The sequence below is a fragment of the Lissotriton vulgaris genome, chromosome 5, assembly GCF_964263255.1.
Source record: "Lissotriton vulgaris chromosome 5, aLisVul1.2, whole genome shotgun sequence".
NCBI lineage: Eukaryota > Metazoa > Chordata > Amphibia > Caudata > Salamandridae > Lissotriton > Lissotriton vulgaris.
In genome coordinates, this window is record NC_141693.1 from 1,196,135,130 (window position 1) to 1,196,162,665 (window position 27,536).

General features: G+C 44.8%; 1 protein-coding gene across 2 annotated transcripts in view; it reads left to right on the forward strand.

Annotated features, from left to right (window-relative positions):
* Positions 1–27,536, forward strand: part of ACADSB (acyl-CoA dehydrogenase short/branched chain) — a 399,459-nt gene that overhangs the window by 361,213 nt on the left and 10,710 nt on the right. For both annotated transcript variants that reach the window (XM_086922992.1, XM_086922993.1), the window contains one exon: positions 16,429–16,528. In XM_086922992.1, the coding sequence (XP_086779118.1) occupies positions 16,429–16,528 (100 nt within the window). The remainder of the gene's footprint in view (positions 1–16,428; positions 16,529–27,536) is intronic.

Genomic DNA, 27,536 nt, shown 5'->3' on the forward strand with positions numbered 1-27,536 from the left:
AGAGCAAGGACTAAGAGTACCAGAATCAGCATGAAAGACCTTTATGTTTTCTAACTTCTGTTTGATCAACATGCATGTTTACAGAGGCACTTTGCAGAGTGAAGTACATCATGATCAACAGATTAAAGGGCGAGTTAACAAAACACATATACCCTTTAGTATCCCTGCAATAGGAAGACAGATCTCACTAGGACAGAGCTTACTATGTTCTACCAAAGAATATGAAAATTAATCTCCCTACTGCAGACTTCATGTATGTATGACACACCTCACTAGTGCAGTACTCTGTAGACACCACCTAGCTGGAGCTTATTATGGAGAGCGTACACATGTGCTAAATTCAGAACGCTAGTACTGATTCCAATCGATACTCCGTTGGAGGTCACTAAAGCAGAACTCACTAATCCAGAACTCAGTATTGCAGGCCCAGTTAAGGTAATATAGAATCGAACTCACCTAGTGCCCATTTCACTAACTCAAAAGTTGGTCGAAGCTCACTGGTGCTCACTCGCTCACTCTAATTTAACTAGTGTAAACGTACCCGGATATTGCTGAGTCATGAATCACTACTGCTGGGCTCACTGGTGCGCAGCTTTTTGAGGCAATGCAGGATTTACACTCGCAGAAACAGGATTTGCTAAGTTGGAGTTCAGTAGAGCAAGCCTATGTAAGGTTTTAGTGACGTCATTTTTACAACCCTGCTGTACAGTTGCAAAAGCAACAGTATATTCCTCAGTTACTGGCCAGGAACCACTGATCGACCCTAAGCCGCAAGAAGAGGCCTCTCCAATCACCATAGTTTCAATGCACATGCTACGCTTCACATTTTGCTCTTGCTGCACTAGGTAGCAAAGCACTGAATCAGTTACTGGACAGGCAGTCCAAGCCAGTCGCACACCCCACGCATCTCGGTTGTCAACTCTGAGATGGCGGTACTTTGCTTGCAATCTTCTGTTAGGTGCGTCTTCTAAATATCATGGCCACAAATAAGTGTTGATGCCTTATCAGTTTTGCTAGGGGCTCACTGCGAGGATCAATCATTCATTCTCTTGTGGCACAGTTCAGATTTGTTGCTCCACAGTAATGTGCTAGAGCTCAAAAAGATTTTCTGGTCCTCTAAGCCTTTCAACACTGATAAGTCACAGAGTGGAAAGGATTTACACGAATATCAGTAAGTCCCTCTTCTGTAAACTTTCTTTGCTGGAATTAGAAACCCTGAGGAATCCAATGCTTGTTATGAAGGTCTCCCAAATTGTGAGCTTAAAACAATCGGAGAGAATGTAAAAACTGAGCATGCACTTTCCTTCCATCCACCATGGGTGGGAAATCCAACTGGAATTTCTTAACGGCATCTTTGATATTTCTCTGCGCTAACATATCAGTGCTTATGTAACGCACCAGCAGAACTACCGGTGGAAGAGGCTCGCTTCCTGGTGAGTTATATAGGATTCTTTGGAATAGCTAGGTGTTAATTTTAAGAGGAAAGTTTTTGTAAGCTTTTCCACCAGCCCCTCTGAAAATGAGCTGTTAGCTGGCCTTGGCTTGGTCTCACCCAGGCAGATTCAAAGGCCTCTTATTTCATCAGATGGCACATATTCACCATCACCAGAGGGAGATATTCTGTTCGAGGAAGGATGATGGGCTCTGCATACCTCCCTACCTGTGCTAAGTTTCTGGTTTCTCTTCTCCTCTCATGTGTTTGTCTTTTCTTTGAAGCGTGGACCAAGTACCCCTTCCTTTTGAAGTCTTTATCCACTTCCATCATTGCTAGAGATACCTTTTTCTTTACAAACCACATCTTTTGGCGTTTATTTTGTAACTGTGCTCCTCCATTGTTTTTACCCACCCCACCTGCTTTTCACCCAACACTCGCCTACTGGTCGGTGTTGTTTCACTCCCGCTCCTCCTGATCCCCTGTTTCTGCCACCTCGCTGCTGCTGTTTTAACCCACCCCTTACACGAAAGTGCTGCTGGTTATCAAACCTAAGCTAGTGGTGTGTTTTTCACAAAAGCGGCCTTTGACAAGTATACCCCTTCTCTGTGCCGGGCAAGTGTGCACTTAACACCCTTACAATGTCAAGGCCCATCTTGAAGTGGCAGTTATTTAATATTCTTGCAAATTAGGTTTTAAAACTACACCTAATCGCTCTCATATTTTTCCAGATTTTGTGAACTAAGGCATAGTGATAACCAAACGTTTGCCCAGGTTCGTGGGTCCACTGATTTGGTCAGGATCACACAGTGTGATGAAATGGAGATGGCAAACATTAGACTGCAATATAGCCACAATACCACACTTCCTTTGTTATGGTTGTCATTATTAGTGATGACTTGGAAAGGCCTAGTAATTCCCCGCCCTCCCCTTGATCGCCTGCTAAAGTCCGCTGGAGAAGTGTGTGTTATATTTGGTATTGTGAATGATCTAGTGGTGGCTGGTGACCTTTAAAAGTGGTGAGGTATATATCTTGGTTCAAGTTCCAATGAACTTCATCTTGACGGATTCTCTCATTCTCACACTTTCTTGCACTAAGGGCCTCATTTACAAAGATTTGGCATAGGGCAGCACCGCAAGTGCTGCCCTAAGCCACATTGAAAGGGCAGGAATGCACCGGATCTGTGAAATACGATGCATTCCTGTCAGTTCAGCCATCCCTGGCGCACAATTTGGTGCCTAGCGCCAACATAGGCACCCTTGTTCTGCATTGTTGTCACGATTTTTTTTGTGCAGGAAGGTGTTCCTTCCTGCACAAAAACAATCCATGGAGGTGTTGTCCTCGTTTAGTGCTGCAGAATGCAGCACACATAGAAAGAGGAAAAAACTAGGAGAAAGGAAAACATTTCTCCTTGCTACGCCAGCTCGGGGGAGACATAAGGCTTTGGTGCTGCCCCAGGTTTATGAAACAAAGAATCCATGGGTGTTGTGGGAACATCCAACGCAATGCCCATGGAGCGCCTCCTTGTCACAGAGTAAGGCATGCAACTCTTTGTGCTGCCATGTCTTACTCCATATTTATGAGGCCATGCAATATCACGCAGGGTGGCTTTGTGTAGCTTCATATATATTATTGAGAGGCCTGCACCACCAGAGCGCCTAAAAAAGTGATGCTCCATCTTGCCAGGCCTCTTGTAAATAACCCCCTAAGATTACTGTCTCACTTTGGCTCACTTAGTCTTACTCTGTTTCAATGATTCACATAGTCTCACTCATTCTACTCTGACCCACTCTGTCTCACTCAGTCCCTCTCATTCTGACCCACTCTGAATTGCTGAGTCTTACTGTGCCTAACACACAGTAACACTTAGTTACACTCACAATCATTCTCCCTCACATTCATTCTTACACATGCTCGTCCTTACTGTTACTAATTCTCACTTGACTTACTTCTTCACTGACTGTCTCACTTTAACTCACAAACATAATCACACAGACATATTCATAGTGTTGGAATGGCGCAGACACCTTCATGCACCTGTATCTGCAATCAAACAATGTCACTAGCTGCCTCAGTTTGTTGCTGCGATACCAAAGGGGATAATGGACGGAGCGTTTGAGCAAATCAAACACTCACCCCCAGTCAACTGATCTGGGTTTAATCCATCATCATTCTTTAGCTCACTCAACCACCCCAGTTATGACATGGCCATATACAAATCAGTCTGACCCTGTGCCTCAAGGGAACTGTCCAGCCCGAACTGCCAAGCTATGTCTTCCCTGGACCAGAAACAAGCATCCTGGGACCCGTTTCGGATTCATAACCCTCATCAGCCAGGCTATCTTGAATCCAGTGGGAAAGTGAGCAAGGGACCCACGTCTGGGCATACCCTGCCACTCATCCATCCATATTTTCATTCCACCCACTCATCCATCCTTTCACTTATTCTTCCATACATCCTTTCTCTCGTCCATCGATCCATCCTTTCACTTCTCCATCCATCCACCCTTTCACCTATCCGTCCATCCATCCTCAATTTCACTCATACACCCTCTCTCCTTTCACTCTTCCATTCTTACTTCCATCCGTTCACTCATTCATACATGCATCTATCCTTCCATCCATCCATCCATCCATCCATCCATCCATCCACCCATCCATCCACCCATCCTTTCTTTCACTCACTCACTCACCTTCCCAAGTTCATTATGCATTTGTCTGCCAAGCTGCAGACCGAAGAGGCCCATCAAGAACCCCACTCCCTCTGTAGCTGCTAAAGCATGGAGGATGGGGGAATGATGATGCCCCTGATGCAGAGGCGTAACTGAACATTTAGTTCTTAGTAATCTCACGCAATTGTTGTCTGCAGCTGGTTCCTTTCTTCTCTTGGGCCTCTAAGGAGTCCAGATAAGGAGCTATGTGTGCTCAACTCCATGTTTTTTTCAAAATGAAACCAAATTCAGTACTTAAACACATTACTGCCAGGAGAGCAGCCCCCTGCATCCCTCCTACAGCCTGCTCCTCATTGATAATCAAACATTGTTGCTTCCCACTCCCTCCTTGTCCTCATTGGCCTGCCAAGTGCATGGACGCCTTGCAGGACTTTGCTGGACCTACCCGGATTTGCCCGTTTTAGAGCCAACTTCTTGCGGAACCCGCTCCGCGGGTCCCGCTGCGCCAGGAGTGCTGCCTGCTGTTACAAGGGGGAACATCGAGGGAAGTCTAAGTGCCGGGGCTGCGAGCGAGCGCGCGCGCTCTGCTGGGTCTTGCATAGCCCAGGAGCGCCGCCAGCCTGATTAGCCACACCTGGGCCGCTCTCCCCGACCCCTCCCACCCCTCCACCGAGCCTTCATAGCTGTGCTTACAGAGCGTGTAAGCGGGACGCCTTGCAGGACTTTGCTGGACCTACCCGGATTTGCCCGTTTTAGAGCCAACTTCTTGCGGAACCCGCTCCGCGGGTCCCGCTGCGCCAGGAGTGCTGCCTGCTGTTACAAGGGGGAACATCGAGGGAAGTCTAAGTGCCGGGGCTGCGAGCGAGCGCGCGCGCTCTGCTGGGTCTTGCATAGCCCAGGAGCGCCGCCAGCCTGATTAGCCACACCTGGGCCGCTCTCCCCGACCCCTCCCACCCCTCCAATTACCCGCCTACACTATATTAAGCTCCCTGAACACCGCTGCGCGAGAGCGCGCGGGAGCGCCGGGAGAAGCCCGGGACAAGGGCGGGACCGTCCAAGGCCGTCACAGGCCGGAGCAGGCCGGGCTGGGCCTACCCTCTTGGTCTTCCACATTGTACAGGTACTCACAGGTTACATAATTCTGTTGCACCCGTTTTTGGTGGTATTACTGACTGACCCTCCTGGAGTTTAACCATGCCTTCACCAACAAAGGAGAGTACCCCTCAGAAGCCGGGTGGAGTAAAAAATGGGACTCTTGAAAATTACTTTGCCCGGGCTGTGGGTGAGGTGGATAAAGAGGGAAATCTGTCAAGGCTAAGGGCGAAACGGAGACGATCAGTGGACAACCTGAAAAATACCCCCATGGGAGATCTATCTATCACTCTAAGGGAGGAGTCAACCCGTATTGAGGATGTGCCACTCTTGTTAAGGGAAGGGATGAATACCCCCCCAATTGAAATCACTAGCACTGCTCCACTTATTAGTATTAGTCCCGTTAGGGGGGCTACAGTTTCAATGCCACAACCGCCCACAACCCGTAACGACAGACATTCAAAAGTGAAAGCAGTCACCACAAAAGCAATCCCAGGACCCCCCCCCAAAAAACGTAGGAGAAAGGCTAAGGGAGCACAGGGTGGCAGCAAACCCAAGACTCTACACCTAGATTTCGGGAAATCTTTAAAACATCAGGTACCCACAGTAAAGCCAATGGTAGAGTCACATTCTAAACCCAACGCGCAGGAAGTTATAGCTCCCGCCCTGAGTATAGATGTAGGAGTTAGTAGTGATAAAGCCCCCCTCTCTGTTGTGCCACTGGGAAACTTGGAATTTCTCCTAAGGTCTCTGTTACTCCCGATCAGCGAAAGCGTAAAAAAGATCGAGATTAGATTAACCATACTGGAGGCCACATTGGGAAGTCTGAAACACCGCAGTGGTCGACAGGAAGGTGATTTAACAGCTATCACTAGCCCCGTGGCCTCGCTAGGGTTAAAAGATAGAGGGGTTAACCCAATGCCAATCCCACCCCAGGTCGCAAACGGGGTAGTCCCCCAAAAACCACCAAACCCAAACCCTGTAACCACCATTGCACCCCATGCCAACATACCTAACCCTCCGCCTGTACTAGTACCTCAGGTACACACGACAAAAAACAACATCCCGGACAATCAAAAAATGCCCCCGGCAAGACCCCGTCGTCCTAACCTACCACCTGAGACTAACGACTTTACAGTAGTTATGGCAGGGGTCCCTCAACTAGATGAAGGGGAAACAGAGGATTTTTGTACTCTAAAGACCAGGGTCATTAAGTGGCTAAACAGAAATAGACCTCTCCCAAGACATCTTAACAATGAGATTATAATGGTAAGAAGGGTCCCATGGGTGGGGAGAGGGCAGAAATCTATCACGGGGGACTGTATTTTGGTAAGCTTTAGGGACAAGGGCACGGTGTCGTACATTTGTCAAGGGGAAAACATATCAAGGGAATCTACCATCCATACCCTCCGTGTGTCTTTCTTCTTTCCAAGCACCCCAGGCCTACAACATCCACCCCAACGACATGATGGATGGGAGAGAGTGGGAAGAAGAGGGCGCCATCAGGCTTCTCACCCCTGGCCACTCTTGGGTAGAACGGCACCATTCCTCCCAACTTACAACCGGTTTAATTGTCTAAATGATCTAGAGGGGGTGGATTGACAAATAGATAAGGCCCCTAAGGAGACCGTAGAAAAGGGTGCCCAACCAGAAACATCAGTGGTGCAAAGACACTTGGCCCTGCAAACTCAACTAGGTAGGGCGGAGGACTCTATGTCTGTAATTAATGAACAACTAATACATACTCAGACACCATCTGTAGCTCCATTAGGGGAGGTGGAACAGACCACATGTCGGTTTCTTAGCTGGAACGTGGCAGGGACTAGAGCCAAAAGACTAGATCCCACATGGATAGACTTTATAGCCAGTAACCACGTAATCGCCCTACAAGAAACATGGGACACCGCACCAACTTTTTGGCTGGATGGGTTCACAAGCTTTACTATCCCAGCTACTCCAAGCAGCGCAGGAAGAGCCAAGGGTGGACTAGTGCTCCTCTTCTCGCTTAAACTGACAGGGACGTTTAAACAATTAGAGTCTGGGTCCCCAAATATTTTAATGGTAGAATGGACTATTTCACCAGGGCGGGTCCTAGTGGTTTCAAATTTTTATAATTCCTGGGCTAGACAAACAGATACAGCCCATGTGGATCATCTGGAAAATGTTCTTACTGACTATAGTCATAAATCTTGCACTAATTTCGATTTTTTAATCTTAGGTGATTTTAACATCCAAAAATGTGTTTTAAAATGCAACTTAGGCAACTCAGATGGTCAAACAGAAAATGGCAATTTGCACTTTGTTCACACCAAAGCGGGGGAGGCGCTGGAATTTCTCCTTGCTACCCTTAATATGTCTGAACCCCTTAGCACTGGTAGTGGTGAATCGCTCCCCACTTACAAAGGGTCTGAAAGTGGGTCTGTGATAGATTTTATTTTCGTTTCTCAGGGCTTAACCTCTAAGATGGGGATTTACGAGGTAACTGCCTCCCCACATAGTGATCACAACCCAGTCTCTGTACAGGTTCATTGGAGTGACTTATGGAGCAAACACCTGGGTCTTCCCAGGGCTTGCACATCGACGGTGCCCAGTGACCAGGGCAGACGGCTCAAGTGGGGTAAGGTGGTTCAGGAAACCTTTATGGCTTCCCTGTGCCCAAAGATAGAGGAACCTATGCGTATCTGTTTAGACCAAAATGCCTCCAATGAAGAGATTGTCTCAGCTTTTAATTTAATCTGCTCACAAACGGCTGAAGAACTAACAGTTCCCAATTCCAATCTGCCACCAAATCCATTTAAATGGTTTGATAGAAACTGCTCTAAAGCCCATAGAGAATTGAAAAATGCTCTTAAAATAAAGCCGAGGGATAAAACTTTAATCTCTAAACTAAGGCGAGAGTATAAACTGGCTGTTAAAAATAGAAAAAATACAATTAAAAAGAATGCCTGGAGTGATTTGCTTGACGTAGACGTACTACGGAATAGTAAAAGATTCTGGGACATCATAAACAACCAATTCTTCTCTGGGGAGACCAACACAATCTCCGACTGTATTATCAGTGACGAGAAATGGGTTGATCACTTTAAAAACATTTATGGCGGTAATGACCCTGTGAATGGAAGTGAGACAGGACTGACCAGGGGCTTAGTGGCAGTAGAATTTAACGAGGAAGAGGTATATAAAGCTATAATGGACTCCACGAAAAATAAGGCTCCGGGCCCGGATGGAGTCCCGGTAGACTTCTTCATATACGCCCCAACCACCTGGTCTAAAGTCCTTACAAATGTCTTCAGGGCAACAAATGATGGATGTCTTCCAGAAACCTGGAACACATCTGTCATAGTACCAATTTTTAAAAAAGGAGACAGGGAGAACCCGGGATGTTACCGCCCAATTTCTTTGATAGACTCTGCCTTTAAGATCCTGGGCAGAGTACTATTGACGAAGTTGAGAACAAACCTGGAGATTTGTGGGGATCTCGCAGAGATTCAATATGGCTTTAGGGAAAAACGGGGAACCTTAGAGCAATGCTCAAATTTACACCTCCTAATATCGAAGTACACGGTGGCCGGGGAGGGTTCATTGTATCTAGCCTTTATGGACCTCTCCTCGGCCTTCGACTTGGTTAACAGGGCCAAGCTTTGGGCTATACTGCGCGAGCTTGGTATTGAGGACCCCTTGGTGGCCCTCATAGCAAGCCTGCATCAAGGCCTTACTGCGAAGGTCCGGGTAACCAGGGAAGGGCGATGCTCTGACAGCTTTAGGTCAAATAAGGGTGTCCGTCAAGGCTGTATACTAGCCCCACTTTTATTCACCATTTACATAAACGATCTAGGGAAGTCCTTGTTAGCAGGTAACGCCGATGTCCCGCGGGTAGGTGGGAAGCAGATTCCGGCCCTTTTATATGCGGACGATGCTGTTCTCATCGCCCGTACGGGCATTGGGTTACAGACCCTTTTAGAACTTTTTGGCTCCTTTATGGCCAAACTGGATCTAAAAATCAATGTGACTAAATCGCACACAATGATTGTGGGTCCACAAAAAAATAAATCTCATACAAAAACCTTTTTTTGCAATGGCGAGGTTCTCTCCAGGGTCCCGGTTTTTCCTTACTTAGGGGTCCTGTTTGATGAGAAGGGCTCCTGGGTCCCGCAAATTAAGGCCAAACGTATTGCTTTAGCCCGGTCCACAGCAGCTCTGTTGGATTTTACTAAAAGACTAGGGGCTAAACCAATGGACGCTGTGTTAAAGGTTTACAAAAGTAAATGCATCTCGATAGCCTCATACGGTGCAGCACTGTGGGGTTATACCAATCTGGATAGTATGCAGACAGTGGAGAATAAACTTATCAGACGAATTTTGTCGGTCCCAACTTCAACACCTACCTACTCCATACATGAGGAAGTTGGCCTACCCTATATTATAGATGGATTGAAAATGGCACCTTTACTTTTTTGGGCCAATATCTGGATAAATACTGAGTTGTCTTTAAACCACACAATTCTTAAAGACGTGACTGCAAGGGAGGGGGCAATGAAAATAGCTTGGCTAAGATATATAAAATCATCATTCACTGCCCTCGGGAGACCTGATCTATATACAACTCCGTCAAAAATCAGGAAAGCGGACGTTGTATGGATTAAGAAGGAATTCCAGGGGAGGTCACGCTTAGAGAGAGAGGAGTTTGAAGTTAATAAACCGCTAGTAAGAGCACACCTGGTTTTGTCCTCTGCCCCCTCGATGGAACCTTACCTGCAATATGTCTCCAATCCCTTGCATAGATTTCTGTTAACCAGATTCAGAATGAATTTAATCCACTATTCATTAGGCATCTTTCCTGTGTGGGGTAAACCGGAACATACACCACCCTGTGAGTGTGACCAATTCTCTGATCAGGACACTCTCCATTTTCTGTTTTTTTGTGCACTTTATAACACTGAGAGGAGAAGATATCTGATTCCCCTCCTGAAAACACTGGGCTTCTTACAAGTGAGACCTGCCTTGCTTTACCTCCAAAGATTGCCGGATGCACATGTCACTTTTCGTGTTGCGAGTTTTCTAACAGCCGCATATAGAGGTAGAAACAAAAGGACTCCTAGAACTGTACTGTTTAAAAATTAAAAGTTAATATATTAACTGTTACTTTACTGCATGTATTATGGTGATTAATTAAGTGATTCCTTTTTGGACACTATGTAAAAACAAAATGAACTGTGGGTATTTTTAAAATGTCTTTTTAAATATATGTATGTTTTGCCTTTTATGATTTTAACAAAAATCGAATAAAGTGTATTTGACTGACTGACTGCATGGAGTTTTGTAACTCCTCCTAGGGCCACTGTTCAAGCGCCCCAGAAGCAACAAGATCCATGGCATTCTAATTCAGCACACCCTCTCATGTGATGTCACTGCTGTATCTTGTCCTGGCCCTTGTGCAGTAGGGCATCTGCAAAGTTCACTAGAGTTCATCCAGGAGATTAGGCACACTGCATCAGAGCAGTAATTTCTTTTCATCTGCTCTGTTTTTATTTTCCCTGTTCTTGCCTCTTCCCCCCCCGAGGGTGGCAGGGCAACACCCCTTTTGCCCATGAACCCCAGTTGCCCGTGGAATGATCAGTGATGAGTATAGTATTTTTTCCGAGTATCACAACCTTGAACTAACTAGTAATTTGCATGTGTTGAAACACCGATGAATAAAATGCAATTAGGCTTAGAATGTCTAATAAATATGCAAATAAATGCCATTGACGTTCATTATATTAAAATTTTACTCATACCTGCTTGAGTGTTCATGCGTGTATATAAATGTATCTCTGTGTGCATTTATATTTCTTGTCCGGGTCATTCAAAATGGCTGCCCTGAAATAAACCTTTAAGGAACGAGGGGAAAACTAGAGATATATATATATATTTTTTCTTCTGAAAAACTTAGTTTTTGTGTTACGGCAATTAACCCCAGCAGGAAATATTTGGAGCTATATATGTTTTTCTCCTCTGCGTGGCCTGCTAAAATCACTGGTGAGGTTGCTTATCACTGGGGCTGTCCTAGAATCCATGACCCGATTAGGGTCCGAGCTGTTTAATAAATAGAGCTTCTGTGTAAATATTGCTTTCAACAACAGTGAATCATGCCAATCCAGGGGCGGCTCCTCCACTAAGCCGAAGGGGCATCACCCCTCTGCTTTTAAAGCAGTGAAAAAATAAAAAATGAAATGATAATAACTTAGTTATTATCATTTTATTTTTGATAGCTGCAGGGCTGGGTTAGGGCAGGGATGGCTGGGGTCTAAGGAGTAGGAGTGGTTTGCACTCCCTAAGTGTGCATGACAGTTTGGCCGGCTTTCTTGGGTCAGCCTTTGCACTCCCTAAGTGTGCATGACAGTTTGGCCGGCTGTCTTGGGTCAGCCTTTGCACTCCCTAAGTGTGCATGACAGTTTGGCCGGCTGTCTTGGGTCAGCCAAACAGTTATGCGCACTTTGCATGTTCCCCACCAGGCTGCATTACACAGCGTGGTGAGCAGCATGCTCAGGCTCCCATTCCCCGTTCGAGCACCAAACCACGGCGCTCATATCAATCCCAATGCTGCAGCGTTGTGAAGGGCTTAGCAGAGGGAGCATGTGTGTGCTTCCAGTTCTTGCTTCCGTTCTGGATGGTTGGCAGCAAAGCGGTGGAGAGACACGGCCGGCCGAAGAGGTTTTTTTTGGGGGGTTTTTTTCTCACCGCCCGCCACCCTTCTTCTCCCCCAGCCGCCACTGGTCAACACCAGAGTAGGACTCTGCCGGATTATCTGAGGCCTTTAAAATGTTTGGGGGCAAGTAACATAGCAAAATGAATGGCTCGTGCCATGCTTTGTGTGGTTTGCACTGAGCTACACTCCTGCTTGAAGAATATTGGAAAGTCTAGGGGCATCCGTGTGGTATGCTTACACCACTATTCCATGGGATGCACTCTTTGTGCAGAGGCAGAAGTTTTGTGTCTTTTCCTGGCTGAGATCCCTCTCTTGTAAGTATCAGTGCAGTGTGTCCCGCAATGCCAACATTAACTAACCTGCGTCAGCATAGAGCAAGTTTTTGTCATACACTTAGTACAGTGCAAGAATATCACATGGATGCAACTTTACAAAGTTTTACGGTAGTCCCTCCCCTTCACCATTACCCAGGTTTCCCACAACACCAGTGTTTTTCACTGATCCCCCTGCTGATCACTGTCAGTTAACCACGCCGCACGCCCCCCCCCCCCCCCCCAAACCTCCCCGCCCTTCTGCTTTCCGATGTGTTCAGCCACATTCTCCCTGTCTCCAGTGTATTTTCTCACTCTACCCTCATGTTGAGCCCCTCCTGCGCTGTCTTTTTTACAGGGATCACAGTAGAGTAGGCTGTTGTGCAACATGGCTTAAATGGAGAAAAAAAACCTACGATACGGTCAGTGCCTTTTTTACAGCCCCCACTGCTGTGCAACATTTAAAAAACATTGAAAATACCAATCGATTTTGCTTAGGCGAAACCTATTGGCTTTGCCAATGCTTGTACTTTCTTACCTCTTTGTCATGCTATACTTTAAAATGAACATTTAATTTTTCCATTAAAACATTACAACACTGTATTATTATTTTCATCAGGCTAACTTCATTTTAGGAATTCGTCAAATGATGGATTACTGTTATGGGGTTTTGCCAAGGAATAGTAACCTGCTCACTTTCCTAAATCAGGTGGATGTCTGTATCCCCAAACTGCTGGCTATTGGGGCCTACATATACAGGTCAGTGTACCTCTCCACTGTCAATGAGCTGCCAGGCCTTGTGTACCACTTTCCTCCAGCCAAGTGCTCCAGTGTTTTGTCTGAAGTTGAATTAGCCCAGACTCTGCACAAACCCTGTGTTTATGGCTTCTCAAGCTTATAGCGGATCCTTATTGACCATTTATTCTTTCGATCAACTGTTACTGTTCAACACTGGTGGAAACACTATCAATTCAGTTTGTGGATGAAGACTGGAATGACATTTTAACGCACAATGACCGGGGGATTGGGAAGGCATGCTTGAAAGGTGGCTATTCTAAGATTGTACATAAACAGCACTGTTTTGTTTTGGCTAGGTTGTCAAATGCAAAACGGTGATCTAATCCTGCAATCATGTTGGCTTGTACATCAACTGACCTGAAGAGAGATACTGGTGTTGATGCACATGTAGAGAGATTTTACATCACCAGTGGGTGGTTTAAATATATTCCATACAGGAAATTCCAGATTGTAATTGGTGGACACCTGACACTAAATTAAAGAACATATATGCCCGGCATAAGACCCACAAATGGCTTGAAACCATGCACCTATATCACAGAAAACCGTACTCCATATTAGGGAAGGGAGAACTATAATGAACGTTATGGGTATTCTTAAAATAGATCACTGTTATCGGAAAGAGTCATTCAAGTGTTTAATGGGCTGAGACTAGATTTTGGACTTTTCCAATATCAGAAGTCGAGATACCACTAACTATATACCATGTGGATTATATCTCCAGCATGCAGAGCAAGATTGCATGTAATGGAGTCGTACACCTCCAGCAGCAGTTATAACTTCCAATTTCAATACTTTTAATCCAAATCTAGTGTCTCCCTATGCAAATGATTTCATTTTTCCTTCACCTAATAACAGCAAAAACATCTGTTAAGAATTGGGCAACCATCATTTTAATTATTTTGATTCTGCCTCAGAAATTTTGACCATGCTGAAAAGTCGTATGATGTTTTCTTTATTAATTATGTTATTTCTGGTCTTGTTCTCCAGTCACCTATTAAATTATACCCAAGTTTTTCATATGAGTTCACATCTATTGGTAGGGTACTCCTCCCTTGTAGGCCCACATGTTGAACATAGCATGAGTAATACTTTGCACTTAGATCTAGTAATCCTGAATCCAGGGAATTGTGAGAAGAACAATATTAAAAACATAATTATTCCAATGGATAGTTTAGAGTATGATAATGTCATTAAGATATCATCGGCATAAATCACTCGCATCTGTTTACCTACCTGTGTAGGGACGCAATGCTCACCATCATTCTCGTTGCAGACAGGAGAAGGGACAACATTTTAATCATGCAGTGCAAGGTATACACACATATTGCATTTGTTGCCATTTGGTTAAAATACTTTTTTTTTTAAATCCCTCCGTCTCATGAACAGGACTGGTGCTCAGAGACACAAACAGTATTTCAAAATGTAGGCTAACGCAACCCTTCCTCTCCCACACCCACCACCCATAAGTGGTGCCAACAGCAGTTTATAGGAGTGAACCAGGGAGGCTGCTGCTACTTACGCATTAAAGTCCAGCTTGAACCTTTCACATGAACTGGAAGCTGCTGCATCACACATTGGAGGTGGGTGTTGAGTTAAAAACCTTCTGCCTGGGGCACAGAGCTCTGCACAATTTGGGATCGATTTAAGGAACACATTCCAGATCTAGCATCCCACCCACACTTTAACAGTCCTCCTTTCTCCAAGCTTGTGGCAGTCCATAGCATAACAAAACCTGGATGGACGGTGTCTCCATCTTTAATTGGCTTCAAAGTTATGGATCCCCTACCGATCTCACTCAAGACCACATCAAGTACAGCTTTGTTCAGGAAAAACTCAAAAACTGTCACTTTCAAAAGGTTTGGCTTTCTTTGCCTGGGTCTTGCTTTTCTCACATTTCATTAGCACTGGATGCTTTTCGGGTATTTACCATCTTTACAAAATAGATAACGTAACATAACATGTTTTCCAAACTATCTCTTCTACCACAAATCAAACCTAATGGCCATACGAATCTTCCATATGATAAGATGTTAGGAAGAATTTTACCGTACCTAGAGTTCCTGCAAAAAGTCCAAGCTATCGTTAAATTACTACTCTCCTGCCTTGACTACACTAATAATCTCTATTTCAGAGGACCCTTGCTAATACTCGGGAAACTACACAGGACTAAAGATGTAGTTGCAAAACAAATTCTCGGTCTTTTGACTTGGACCCACATATCACCTGGTCTCTTTTCCCTGCACTTGCTCAAGGGTTGCCTCATTGATTGTACCTCCAATTAAAAAGACTCAACCCTGCATTGTTTGAGTCCCCCTTCTATGTCCAGGCAGCTACTCTTTGGAACAGAGTGCTTACTGTAATAATGTCTTTTGACTATGACCTTCAATTCCAGAAAGCATTAAAAAAATGGTTCTACCAATCATTATAAACATAAGATTTATATTATGAGCTATACAATCTCTCACACTCTTCACAACACTACAGTATGTGCTCCGGTATTCATGTTGCACCTTTTATGAAGTGTCCTCTAACCTCATGCCACTTAACCAAGTATATCTCATCTAGTGCATACTACACCTATCACCCTTTGAACTGTACATTTTTAACACCTTGGCTGCTGCTGGAATTCCGCGCCGGTGCTGGACATTCCGATCGTGGGCGTGGTCATGACGGCTCTCAGCCATTCTCAGCACACGCCCACCATGACTCATGACGGCTGGGAGCCGTCATCGGCACCGAAGTGGTTAAAAGCTTGCCCAGGAAATTATGGCAATTGCACAACACAGTGCAATACAATAGGGTAGCCCAACCGCGCATCTGTCCTTTCTTACAGATTAAAGTGTTCAGATGGGTGCTATCTCTGATGTGGGTATAAGGTAGGTGTCCCCTCTGTGATATATTCAATGGATAGGAGTCCCACCTGCAAGAGGTGCAAAGGGCAGAAAACTATGTAGAGTAAGTTCCTGCTTCGTGACCGGAGTGTTGAGTAGAAGCTGCCTCTGCCCTATATTCATACATACGTGGTACATAGGTTTGCCTTTCTCTGATAGATGCATAGAGTGGCTGCCCCGCTAAGACTTCTGCAAAGGTTAGCTGCATTGCGGTGGTAGTCACTTAGGTTGAGAGCACTTCAGATAGAAGCAGACAAGTTGTTCTGTCTCCTCAAGGATATGTCCATCCTAGCTGTGACAATTGGTTTGGATTGCTCTCCCTCCATAGCTGTTTAAGGCAGCTGTTGCCTCAATTATAGGTTATTTGGTGGGGTCCAACATCTTTGATAGGTCGCAGGATAGCTGTTGTTTCTATAATAGATACATGGGAAAGGTTCCTCTTTCTAAGTGATGGGTACCTGCAGGATGGGTTCCACCCTCACAGAGCTGGGTGGATAGAAAATGTTTACCTGTGGTAACCACCTGTTTTGTTTTTCCAAGGTGGCATCTCTAACAGCAAGCAAGTGTATTGAGTGGATGGGTGGTGTAGGCTTCACAAAGGATTATCCCATCGAGAAGTACTATCGTGACTGCAAGATCGGTGAGCAACTTCTTTTGCCCCTTCTTCCCCTGCTACTATTTCCCCATTTCCTCTATCTTTTTTACCCCTTCTTGTCTACGTCTCCACTTCTATGCTGGTTTCTATACTCCTTCAATCCATTATTTCTCATCATTTTCCTACTATCTTTAGTACTTTCTGTATTTCCAATCTTTTCTGAGCTTTTAAATTTTTCCTTTGTTTTTAGTACCCTTTCCTCCTTTGATCATTTTCCTTTCTTCTCTTCCATCCATCTGTTCCCTTCATTCTTTGTCACACTTAGCCTTCTGTACCATGAATTGTTTTCTCATAAATGATGTAATTTGAGATGCCATCTCATGTGAATGGTATGATTTGACATACTATAAGTTATATAATATGTAAGGGTATAACCAGTGCATGGAGAAAGGGCGAGTTATAGTTAATGTAGTGTGGCGAGTTAGGTGACAAGATTGTGTACAAAAGTGCGTGACTTATAAAAAGTTGAAGGTGATGCGTAAATTATAAATTTAAGTTGGAATAATAACTTTGGAATTTTTAAAGTTTGTATACTTCAAGTTGTGTTTGTTTAGAAATAATAAAATACGTTTTTTATTAAATTTAAATGCTTTTGTTTTGTAATAAATATGTGTATCAATTCATATGTCAAATTTAATTCCATTTAGGGGTTAAGTGGACTGTCGTAGAGTAGAGTGGAGGACTGTCCTAGGGTGTTTTAGCATAGAGTGTAGTGTTGTACAGTGCAATACAGTGGAGTGAAGTAGAGTCGTTTGGAGTGGTCTACCGTATAGTGAAGCAAAGCATCATATAGTGGTGTTTTGCATAGTGGAGTGTCACAGAGTGGACTGGTATTTTGTAAATTGTAGTGGCATGTCCTACAGTTAAGTGTCGTTGACTGCAGTGTGGTGGAGGCGAGTGTCGTGGAGTAGGTGCCATTCAGTGGCATTCAGTAGAATAGAGTGTTGAACAATGTAGTGGCATGAAGTGGAGTACAGTGTCATATAGTTCAGTGTTGTCGAGTGAATTGTTGTACAGTAGAGTGGCAGTCTTTTACATTGTTGTGTCCTATAGTGGAGTGCCATAGGCTGGTATGTTGTACAGTGGAATGTGATATAGTGTCGTACAGTGGACTGTAATACTGTGTTGTACATTGGAGGAGAGTGTTGTATGGTGGTGTACTATGTCATATAATGGAGTGTTGTATCATAGAGACGGGTAGAGGGGCATGTGGTACAGTACAGTTGAGTATCATAGTGTGGAGTGTAGTAAAAGGAAAAGGAAGCCATGTATGTTTCAACACACTTACGCTGCTTTCTGGGTTAGGGCCTTATGTATAGGTAAGTGATAGGTTTTATTGTTGTTCCCTACTTATTACCACTTTATGAAAGTGATAAAAGTTAGAAAAATGTATTTATAATTTTCTATATATTTTTCCAGCAGTTTAGGAGGAACTGCGCATTTAAAAAATAAATGTTTTAAGTAGTATGGTAATTTCTAGCTATTACTGCAGTAACTCTGCTGTTTTTTTCAGATTCACTCTGTTGTAATTTGTTGCAATTGATTTTAATAATCCACATATTTGATGCCACTGATTTGGGCCTTAATAATTTGTTTGGTAAAAATTAAGCTTAATTGTATTTAAAATAAATCCCCTGTATGCACTGTTACCTAGTTCTTACCCAAGCCTCTATGGGTATATTGGGTTGCCCAATTTCTTGAGTAACTTTCTAAAACGGGCATTTTTAGAATTGTAGTTTAATATCCGACTTCACCATAGGTTAGAATTTTAAATTAGGATTCCAGAGACACCAAACTGCATCCAGTTAGATCTTCTGATTTGGACATTACGCTTTTAAAATGTAAGAAGGTAATCCCAATGTTCTCCTATGGCAGATATAGGCCTTGCAGTAGTAAAAAACGAATTTAAGTGTTTTTTACTAACAGGACATGTAAAGCTTAAAGTGCATGTCCAACTTTATAAATACACTGCACCTGACTTTGGGCTTGTCCAGGGCCTACATTTGGGGTGACATGTATGTATTAAAAAGGATGTAAGTTTTGGCCTGGCAAAAGGTTCTTTTTGCCAGGTTGAATTACCAGTTTGATATTGCACACACAGGCTCTGCAATGGCAGACCTGAGCCATGTTTAAAGGGCTACTTATGGGATTGACACAATCAGTGCTGCAGACCCACAAGTAGCATTTCATTTACAGGCCGTAGGAACATGTTGTGCCACTTTACTAGTCACTTATAGGTAAATTAAATATTCCAGTTGGATATAGTCCAATTCTGCCATGCTCTAAGGAGAGACCACAAGCACTTTAGCACTAGTTAGAAGTGGTAAAATGCAAAAGCGAAGTCTGCAAAAAGGGGAGGAGGAAGGCAAAACAAAAACTTTGGGGGTGACCCTGCAGAAACTGTCATTTCCAACAGATACTTTTTAATAATCTGTGGTGTATTTCTCATGAAAGTGTCAATGTGTACAAACAGGGTGATACAGAGTAAAATCTCACCATTGAGTAAACTCTGTTTACAGTGCTCATTTTTCTACTCATATCAACTTAATTTCTCAATGTAGGTTCGGTGTGACTGTGAGGGGTTCAATACAAATAAAGGCTGTACGCAGTAGGGCATTGTTATGTAACAGACATTGAGTATCTGGAGGAACTTGGTTTTCTCTGAACAGTTGTATACAGATTGAACACCTTATGCAGAAGGGGTTACCCTTCTATCTGTGGATGATAGTCAACAGGAAATAAGCTACCCATGAAGTGTATAGTTTAGGGTCAGTGTTGTACATAACACAAGCTTGGTTCACCTAAGGGGGTTGCAAATATGATGGCATTAATGATCATTATAACCTATTTTTGCTTACTTGCAGACCTCTAATGCCATACTCGTTTATAGTGTATTAGATAACAAGGGGACCCTAATTTTGTGAACTGGGGGTAATAGAAAGTTTTAGAAAACAATGGTTCATTTAAGGCCAGTAGATCCTGATTGCGATATATTTTCCTAACAGGTAGAGAGGACATGTAGACACTAGTTGCCAATGTGGCTCCGAGGGGCTGGAGGCTATTCGAACCGCATGGTTCAAGGATAAGAGGCAGGGGCCGCAGCTCTCTGATTCTCGGTAGACGACAAATTGGCCACGAGTATCTACGTGGTTTTTACACCACGAATCAGCACATTGCAGCAGTCCAATCCTAGGACACGTTCATACCAGGCGTTTGAGGCCTTGTTGCCAGGCAACCTTGCTTCATTCTTACCATGGCATATTCAATATTAGGTGCTCACTAACCTGTTCTGACGAAGAACTCTATTTCTTGAGATCGAAATGTCGGCGACCCCATTACAAGTAAACTCCTTGTTTATTATATAAAAAAGTGTCTACAAGGAGTTTCCTGTTGTTGTCAATTTGATGTATGTTTCTAAAGTCTTTCTCACTCACCACAGCACACTTATTTTTCACTTATCTGTGAGCACTGGCTCTACAATTCACTTTGGAAATAATGTTATGAATATTGTGCAATAAATAAATTAATTGCTTAAAAATATGTGAATGTGTCCCGCCTTATACTTGTCCTAAAAACTGCCTCACATCATAGGATACAGAACTTACTGTCCGCTCTGCCTGTTAAGAAAATATATCGCTATCAGGATCTACTGGCCTTAAATGAACCATTGTTTTCTAAAACTATACTAGTTTATAGAGCAGTTTGTGCAAAAGAAAATCGGATCATGTCTTTTGAGATGTCATCAGTGATGTCATAGAGCATGTCATGAGTGATGTAATATGTGAGGCCATAAGCAGTGCATGGCGGGGTGCATGTTATAGTTAGCTCTGCTAACTATAACTGGTGAATTTCTTTGTTTTTTTTAAATATAAAAATGTTTGACGTCACTGAGATATCTCACCTAACTATAATGGTAAGACCTTTAGTTATTTCATTGGGAAAAAAAAGATTATATATATATATATATATATATATATATATATATATATATATATATATATTTTTTTTTTTTTTTTTCAGGTTCTGCATGGCGCAGGATGCACCTGGTTCTCCCTTACCTGGTGTGAGCTGACTGTGAGTGCGCCTCAAGCGTGGGTGCTTTGTGGAACTTAATATTGGACGGCCGACCCGGTCGGGGGGCGCACCATCGCAGGATTGAGCGACTCCACTGCAGATGGGTACATCAGCGGATTGGGACAGTCAGGCTTGGAACTTGAACGGGGATGTAACAGAACGGTGCACCCTTGATGTTTTGTAAATTTCTGGAGTGACTGCCTTCCAGCCCACTGGGGAATGATGTTTGAAACTACCGATCCCAACATGCATTGTGTGATGTTCCGACTCACCTGAATTGAATAAATGAGAATGAGGGGTTAAACATTGGTAGTTTTCTTGGCGGCAGTTACCCAGCAGCAGTGAACCTATGAATAAGGGCGGGGCCCGAAACGCGTCAGGTTCTGCATGGCGCAGGATGCACCTGGTTCTCCCTTACCTAGTGTGAGCTGACTGTGAGTGCGCCTCAAGCGTGGGTGCTTTGTGGAACTTAATATTGGACGGCCGACCCGGTCGGGGGGCGCACCATCGCAGGATTGAGCGACTCCACTGCAGATGGGTACATCAGCGGATTGGGACAGTCAGGCTTGGAACTTGAACGGGGATGTAACAGAACGGTGCACCCTTGATGTTTTGTAAATTTCTGGAGTGACTGCCTTCCAGCCCACTGGGGAATGATGTTTGAAACTACCGATCCCAACATGCATTGTGTGATGTTCCGACTCACCTGAATTGAATAAATGAGAATGAGGGGTTAAACATTGGTAGTTTTCTTGGCGGCAGTTACCCAGCAGCAGTGAACCTATGAATAAGGGCGGGGCCCGAAACGCGTCAGGTTCTGCATGGCGCAGGATGCACCTGGTTCTCCCTTACCTGGTGTGAGCTGACTGTGAGTGCGCCTCAAGCGTGGGTGCTTTGTGGAACTTAATATTGGACGGCCGACCCGGTCGGGGGGCGCACCATCGCAGGATTGAGCGACTCCACTGCAGATGGGTACATCAGCGGATTGGGACAGTCAGGCTTGGAACTTGAACGGGGATGTAACAGAACGGTGCACCCTTGATGTTTTGTAAATTTCTGGAGTGACTGCCTTCCAGCCCACTGGGGAATGATGTTTGAAACTACCGATCCCAACATGCATTGTGTGATGTTCCGACTCACCTGAATTGAATAAATGAGAATGAGGGGTTAAACATTGGTAGTTTTCTTGGCGGCAGTTACCCAGCAGCAGTGAACCTATGAATAAGGGCGGGGCCCGAAACGCGTCAGGTTCTGCATGGCGCAGGATGCACCTGGTTCTCCCTTACCTGGTGTGAGCTGACTGTGAGTGCGCCTCAAGCGTGGGTGCTTTGTGGAACTTAATATTGGACGGCCGACCCGGTCGGGGGGCGCACCATCGCAGGATTGAGCGACTCCACTGCAGATGGGTACATCAGCGGATTGGGACAGTCAGGCTTGGAACTTGAACGGGGATGTAACAGAACGGTGCACCCTTGATGTTTTGTAAATTTCTGGAGTGACTGCCTTCCAGCCCACTGGGGAATGATGTTTGAAACTACCGATCCCAACATGCATTGTGTGATGTTCCGACTCACCTGAATTGAATAAATGAGAATGAGGGGTTAAACATTGGTAGTTTTCTTGGCGGCAGTTACCCAGCAGCAGTGAACCTATGAATAAGGGCGGGGCCCGAAACGCGTCAGGTTCTGCATGGCGCAGGATGCACCTGGTTCTCCCTTACCTGGTGTGAGCTGACTGTGAGTGCGCCTCAAGCGTGGGTGCTTTGTGGAACTTAATATTGGACGGCCGACCCGGTCGGGGGGCGCACCATCGCAGGATTGAGCGACTCCACTGCAGATGGGTACATCAGCGGATTGGGACAGTCAGGCTTGGAACTTGAACGGGGATGTAACAGAACGGTGCACCCTTGATGTTTTGTAAATTTCTGGAGTGACTGCCTTCCAGCCCACTGGGGAATGATGTTTGAAACTACCGATCCCAACATGCATTGTGTGATGTTCCGACTCACCTGAATTGAATAAATGAGAATGAGGGGTTAAACATTGGTAGTTTTCTTGGCGGCAGTTACCCAGCAGCAGTGAACCTATGAATAAGGGCGGGGCCCGAAACGCGTCAGGTTCTGCATGGCGCAGGATGCACCTGGTTCTCCCTTACCTGGTGTGAGCTGACTGTGAGTGCGCCTCAAGCGTGGGTGCTTTGTGGAACTTAATATTGGACGGCCGACCCGGTCGGGGGGCGCACCATCGCAGGATTGAGCGACTCCACTGCAGATGGGTACATCAGCGGATTGGGACAGTCAGGCTTGGAACTTGAACGGGGATGTAACAGAACGGTGCACCCTTGATGTTTTGTAAATTTCTGGAATGACTGCCTTCCAGCCCACTGGGGAATGATGTTTGAAACTACCGATCCCAACATGCATTGTGTGATGTTCCGACTCACCTGAATTGAATAAATGAGAATGAGGGGTTAAACATTGGTAGTTTTCTTGGCGGCAGTTACCCAGCAGCAGTGAACCTATGAATAAGGGCGGGGCCCGAAACGCGTCAGGTTCTGCATGGCGCAGGATGCACCTGGTTCTCCCTTACCTGGTGTGAGCTGACTGTGAGTGCGCCTCAAGCGTGGGTGCTTTGTGGAACTTAATATTGGACGGCCGACCCGGTCGGGGGGCGCACCATCGCAGGATTGAGCGACTCCACTGCAGATGGGTACATCAGCGGATTGGGACAGTCAGGCTTGGAACTTGAACGGGGATGTAACAGAACGGTGCACCCTTGATGTTTTGTAAATTTCTGGAGTGACTGCCTTCCAGCCCACTGGGGAATGATGTTTGAAACTACCGATCCCAACATGCATTGTGTGATGTTCCGACTCACCTGAATTGAATAAATGAGAATGAGGGGTTAAACATTGGTAGTTTTCTTGGCGGCAGTTACCCAGCAGCAGTGAACCTATGAATAAGGGCGGGGCCCGAAACGCGTCAGGTTCTGCATGGCGCAGGATGCACCTGGTTCTCCCTTACCTGGTGTGAGCTGACTGTGAGTGCGCCTCAAGCGTGGGTGCTTTGTGGAACTTAATATTGGACGGCCGACCCGGTCGGGGGGCGCACCATCGCAGGATTGAGCGACTCCACTGCAGATGGGTACATCAGCGGATTGGGACAGTCAGGCTTGGAACTTGAACGGGGATGTAACAGAACGGTGCACCCTTGATGTTTTGTAAATTTCTGGAGTGACTGCCTTCCAGCCCACTGGGGAATGATGTTTGAAACTACCGATCCCAACATGCATTGTGTGATGTTCCGACTCACCTGAATTGAATAAATGAGAATGAGGGGTTAAACATTGGTAGTTTTCTTGGCGGCAGTTACCCAGCAGCAGTGAACCTATGAATAAGGGCGGGGCCCGAAACGCGTCAGGTTCTGCATGGCGCCGGATGCACCTGGTTCTCCCTTACCTGGTGTGAGCTGACTGTGAGTGCGCCTCAAGCGTGGGTGCTTTGTGGAACTTAATATTGGACGGCCGACCCGGTCGGGGGGCGCACCATCGCAGGATTGAGCGACTCCACTGCAGATGGGTACATCAGCGGATTGGGACAGTCAGGCTTGGAACTTGAACGGGGATGTAACAGAACGGTGCACCCTTGATGTTTTGTAAATTTCTGGAGTGACTGCCTTCCAGCCCACTGGGGAATGATGTTTGAAACTACCGATCCCAACATGCATTGTGTGATGTTCCGACTCACCTGAATTGAATAAATGAGAATGAGGGGTTAAACATTGGTAGTTTTCTTGGCGGCAGTTACCCAGCAGCAGTGAACCTATGAATAAGGGCGGGGCCCGAAACGCGTCAGGTTCTGCATGGCGCAGGATGCACCTGGTTCTCCCTTACCTGGTGTGAGCTGACTGTGAGTGCGCCTCAAGCGTGGGTGCTTTGTGGAACTTAATATTGGACGGCCGACCCGGTCGGGGGGTGCGCACCATCGCAGGATTGAGCGACTCCACTGCAGATGGGTACATCAGCGGATTGGGACAGTCAGGCTTGGAACTTGAACGGGGATGTAACAGAACGGTGCACCCTTGATGTTTTGTAAATTTCTGGAGTGACTGCCTTCCAGCCCACTGGGGAATGATGTTTGAAACTACCGATCCCAACATGCATTGTGTGATGTTCCGACTCACCTGAATTGAATAAATGAGAATGAGGGGTTAAACATTGGTAGTTTTCTTGGCGGCAGTTACCCAGCAGCAGTGAACCTATGAATAAGGGCGGGGCCCGAAACGCGTCAGGTTCTGCATGGCGCAGGATGCACCTGGTTCTCCCTTACCTGGTGTGAGCTGACTGTGAGTGCGCCTCAAGCGTGGGTGCTTTGTGGAACTTAATATATATATATATATATATATATATATATATATATATATATATATATAATCCATCCATCCATCCATCCATACAGCAGTTTTCCGATTCCGGAGCCCCCGACCCTTCAGGGCGGCCTCTAGCAATAGGCTCGTAACAGCCCATCAAAGCACCTCCAGATGCACACAAACAATAGAGGCCCATTACTGGAAATGTGGCTTTATTTCGAAAACCAGCAGCACAGCATGCTTCCTGTTCCTAACGTTTCGGCATCATTAGCCTTGATCACAGGTGGAAAGCAAGCAGTTTACTTGTTCGTGCATGCTTTTAAAAGTACTCCATCACGTGACTGAAAGTGAAAAAATACAGGTCCCACAGTGCATTGTGAATTCCCTTGAGTAAAAAATATGGAAATCCTCGCTAATATCATCAAAATTCAAAGTTCTTATTTGGCAATAGCACTGTTCAAATGTGGAATCTTTATGGAAGAAAACAGGTGAGTTTTGATTTTCACTCGCATAATGCTGTCATTCTACAAATGGCTCGGAACAAACCCCATTCACCAGCACTATCACAGAGGGAAATAATCCATCTTGAATCCCTTCCAGCACGCGCTCATTTTTTACCACAGTATATACACTTGATGATGCTAATATTAAGAAGTTGATGTTTTTGCAGGTTAATATTTGGATCATAATATTTTTGCAGGATGTAGCGACCGGCATGCATGTACATTTGTATTTATTATAGTAAAGCTGAGCTGCTTTGCTAGAGCCTAACATTTCCTACAATGCAGTTGAGGGGGTGTGTGTAAACAAAAAAAGTAAACAACCATGTGCCGAGCAAGAAGCTTGCTTGGCAAAGCAGCAAAATAAATGAAAGTAAAGTTGCTCTGTAGTGTCTTGCCCTTCGACACCAAGCTTAAAGAAGGCCCCATGCAGGGTTTAAACATTTCACACCAGCAATCGGGGTAAGGCCACCTCCACATGGCTTGAAAACAAAAAGTAGTGGCACACTCCCCAGTGGGAGCTCAGGAAAAAGAACCAGGGTGATCTTCCATGAAAAATCCACTTTTTATTATGATTTGTGACACAAGATTGTGTCTTATGGGAAACCCACTTACCTTACAACACCTGTCGAATTATTTCAAAATATTCAACAAGTCTAACTGGTGGGTTATTAAATGTTTTGTCTCAGGCTGCGTATGTGAGCTAGACGACAGCCCATAATCACTCACTTGCATTCTCACCCACTCATCACCAATTTTGTTTTACAGTGATATATCACACCACATGATTTTACACTTCACATGCTTCAGCTGCATAATATAAGCTTGGCCGATGGAGACACCTCAGCATATAAGGCTTCATCTCTGGCAAAAACATGCAGAAACAGAAGAGAGTCAACTGAGCGAAGATTGAAGGCTGACTTGGTTTTAAGGAGAGTTCAGCCTTCTCTTGGCTGGCTGAGGACAGAAGTCGTAGTTTTGTGCAGGCTGGACGATTTAGCATTCGCTGTGCTTTGCGTCCATATATCATCTACTCGGCTCCATTTCTTGGATTTGGCTTTTTATTATTATTCTTTTAACGTCCTATGTTACCACTATCCCAAATTATCGAAGCAGGGTCATAACACCTTCACGATTCCAAACTGTTTATCTTTCAGGAGTCCTCATAGTGTCGCTCTTATAAGTAGCAAGACCACAAACAAACTTGATGTCAGGGTGTTTAGGGTACATCACTGGTCACCTAGTTTGTAGGCTGAATTTTAAGTTTGTTTGGTTAGCTACCTGATCTCTGTTCCGTTGTCACAATGAATGTGTTTTACAGCTCAGCTACTATGATGGGTCATTTTTTATCATTAAATAGGGTTTCAGTCATTTCTGCAGGTATCTTGATGAGGTAGCTATTGTGTTCGAGCAAATGTTTTTGACCGCGTTGTTAAGCTTCAGGATGTTCTTGCCCAGGCACTCAAGAGCCTGGTCTCTGCATATTGTCTGCCCTTGTGAAGGATGGATGAACTGCAGCAATCTATAGGTTTGTGCTTTACAGTTTTTGGAAAGAATGCCAGTAGGGTTACCTGTTGCTGCTACACTTTAGTTAGGCGTATATCATGGTTGCTGTTCACAATACTTTGTGTAAACATGGATTTTAACCTTTAGGAGTGAAAATAATTCCTAAAGTTTGCATGTCTCCTAGTGTTTGCTCCACATGCAATTTGCATCTCTTGTTACACTCAGGTAGAAATTGCTACTTACCTTCTGGATTGAGGACTGTGCACTCTCTTTATTTCATTTATTATTTAAGAGAGCTACTTATCGGTCAATTTACTGACCAGAGAGTCTGCCTCCAGAGGTTTGTTTATTCTTTGCCTGAGACACAGCGTAAGTGCCACTGTTAGACTTAATAAGAAGGGTTCATATATGCTCTCTTTGCCACTGATTGATTCAGGCCTCATAGGATTGCTCATTTTTATGCAGGTACATTGAAAACTTGTTCAGCGAAGTTGTTGGCAGCAGATTAATCAGCTGCAATTAAAGATTGAATAACTTACGAATACGA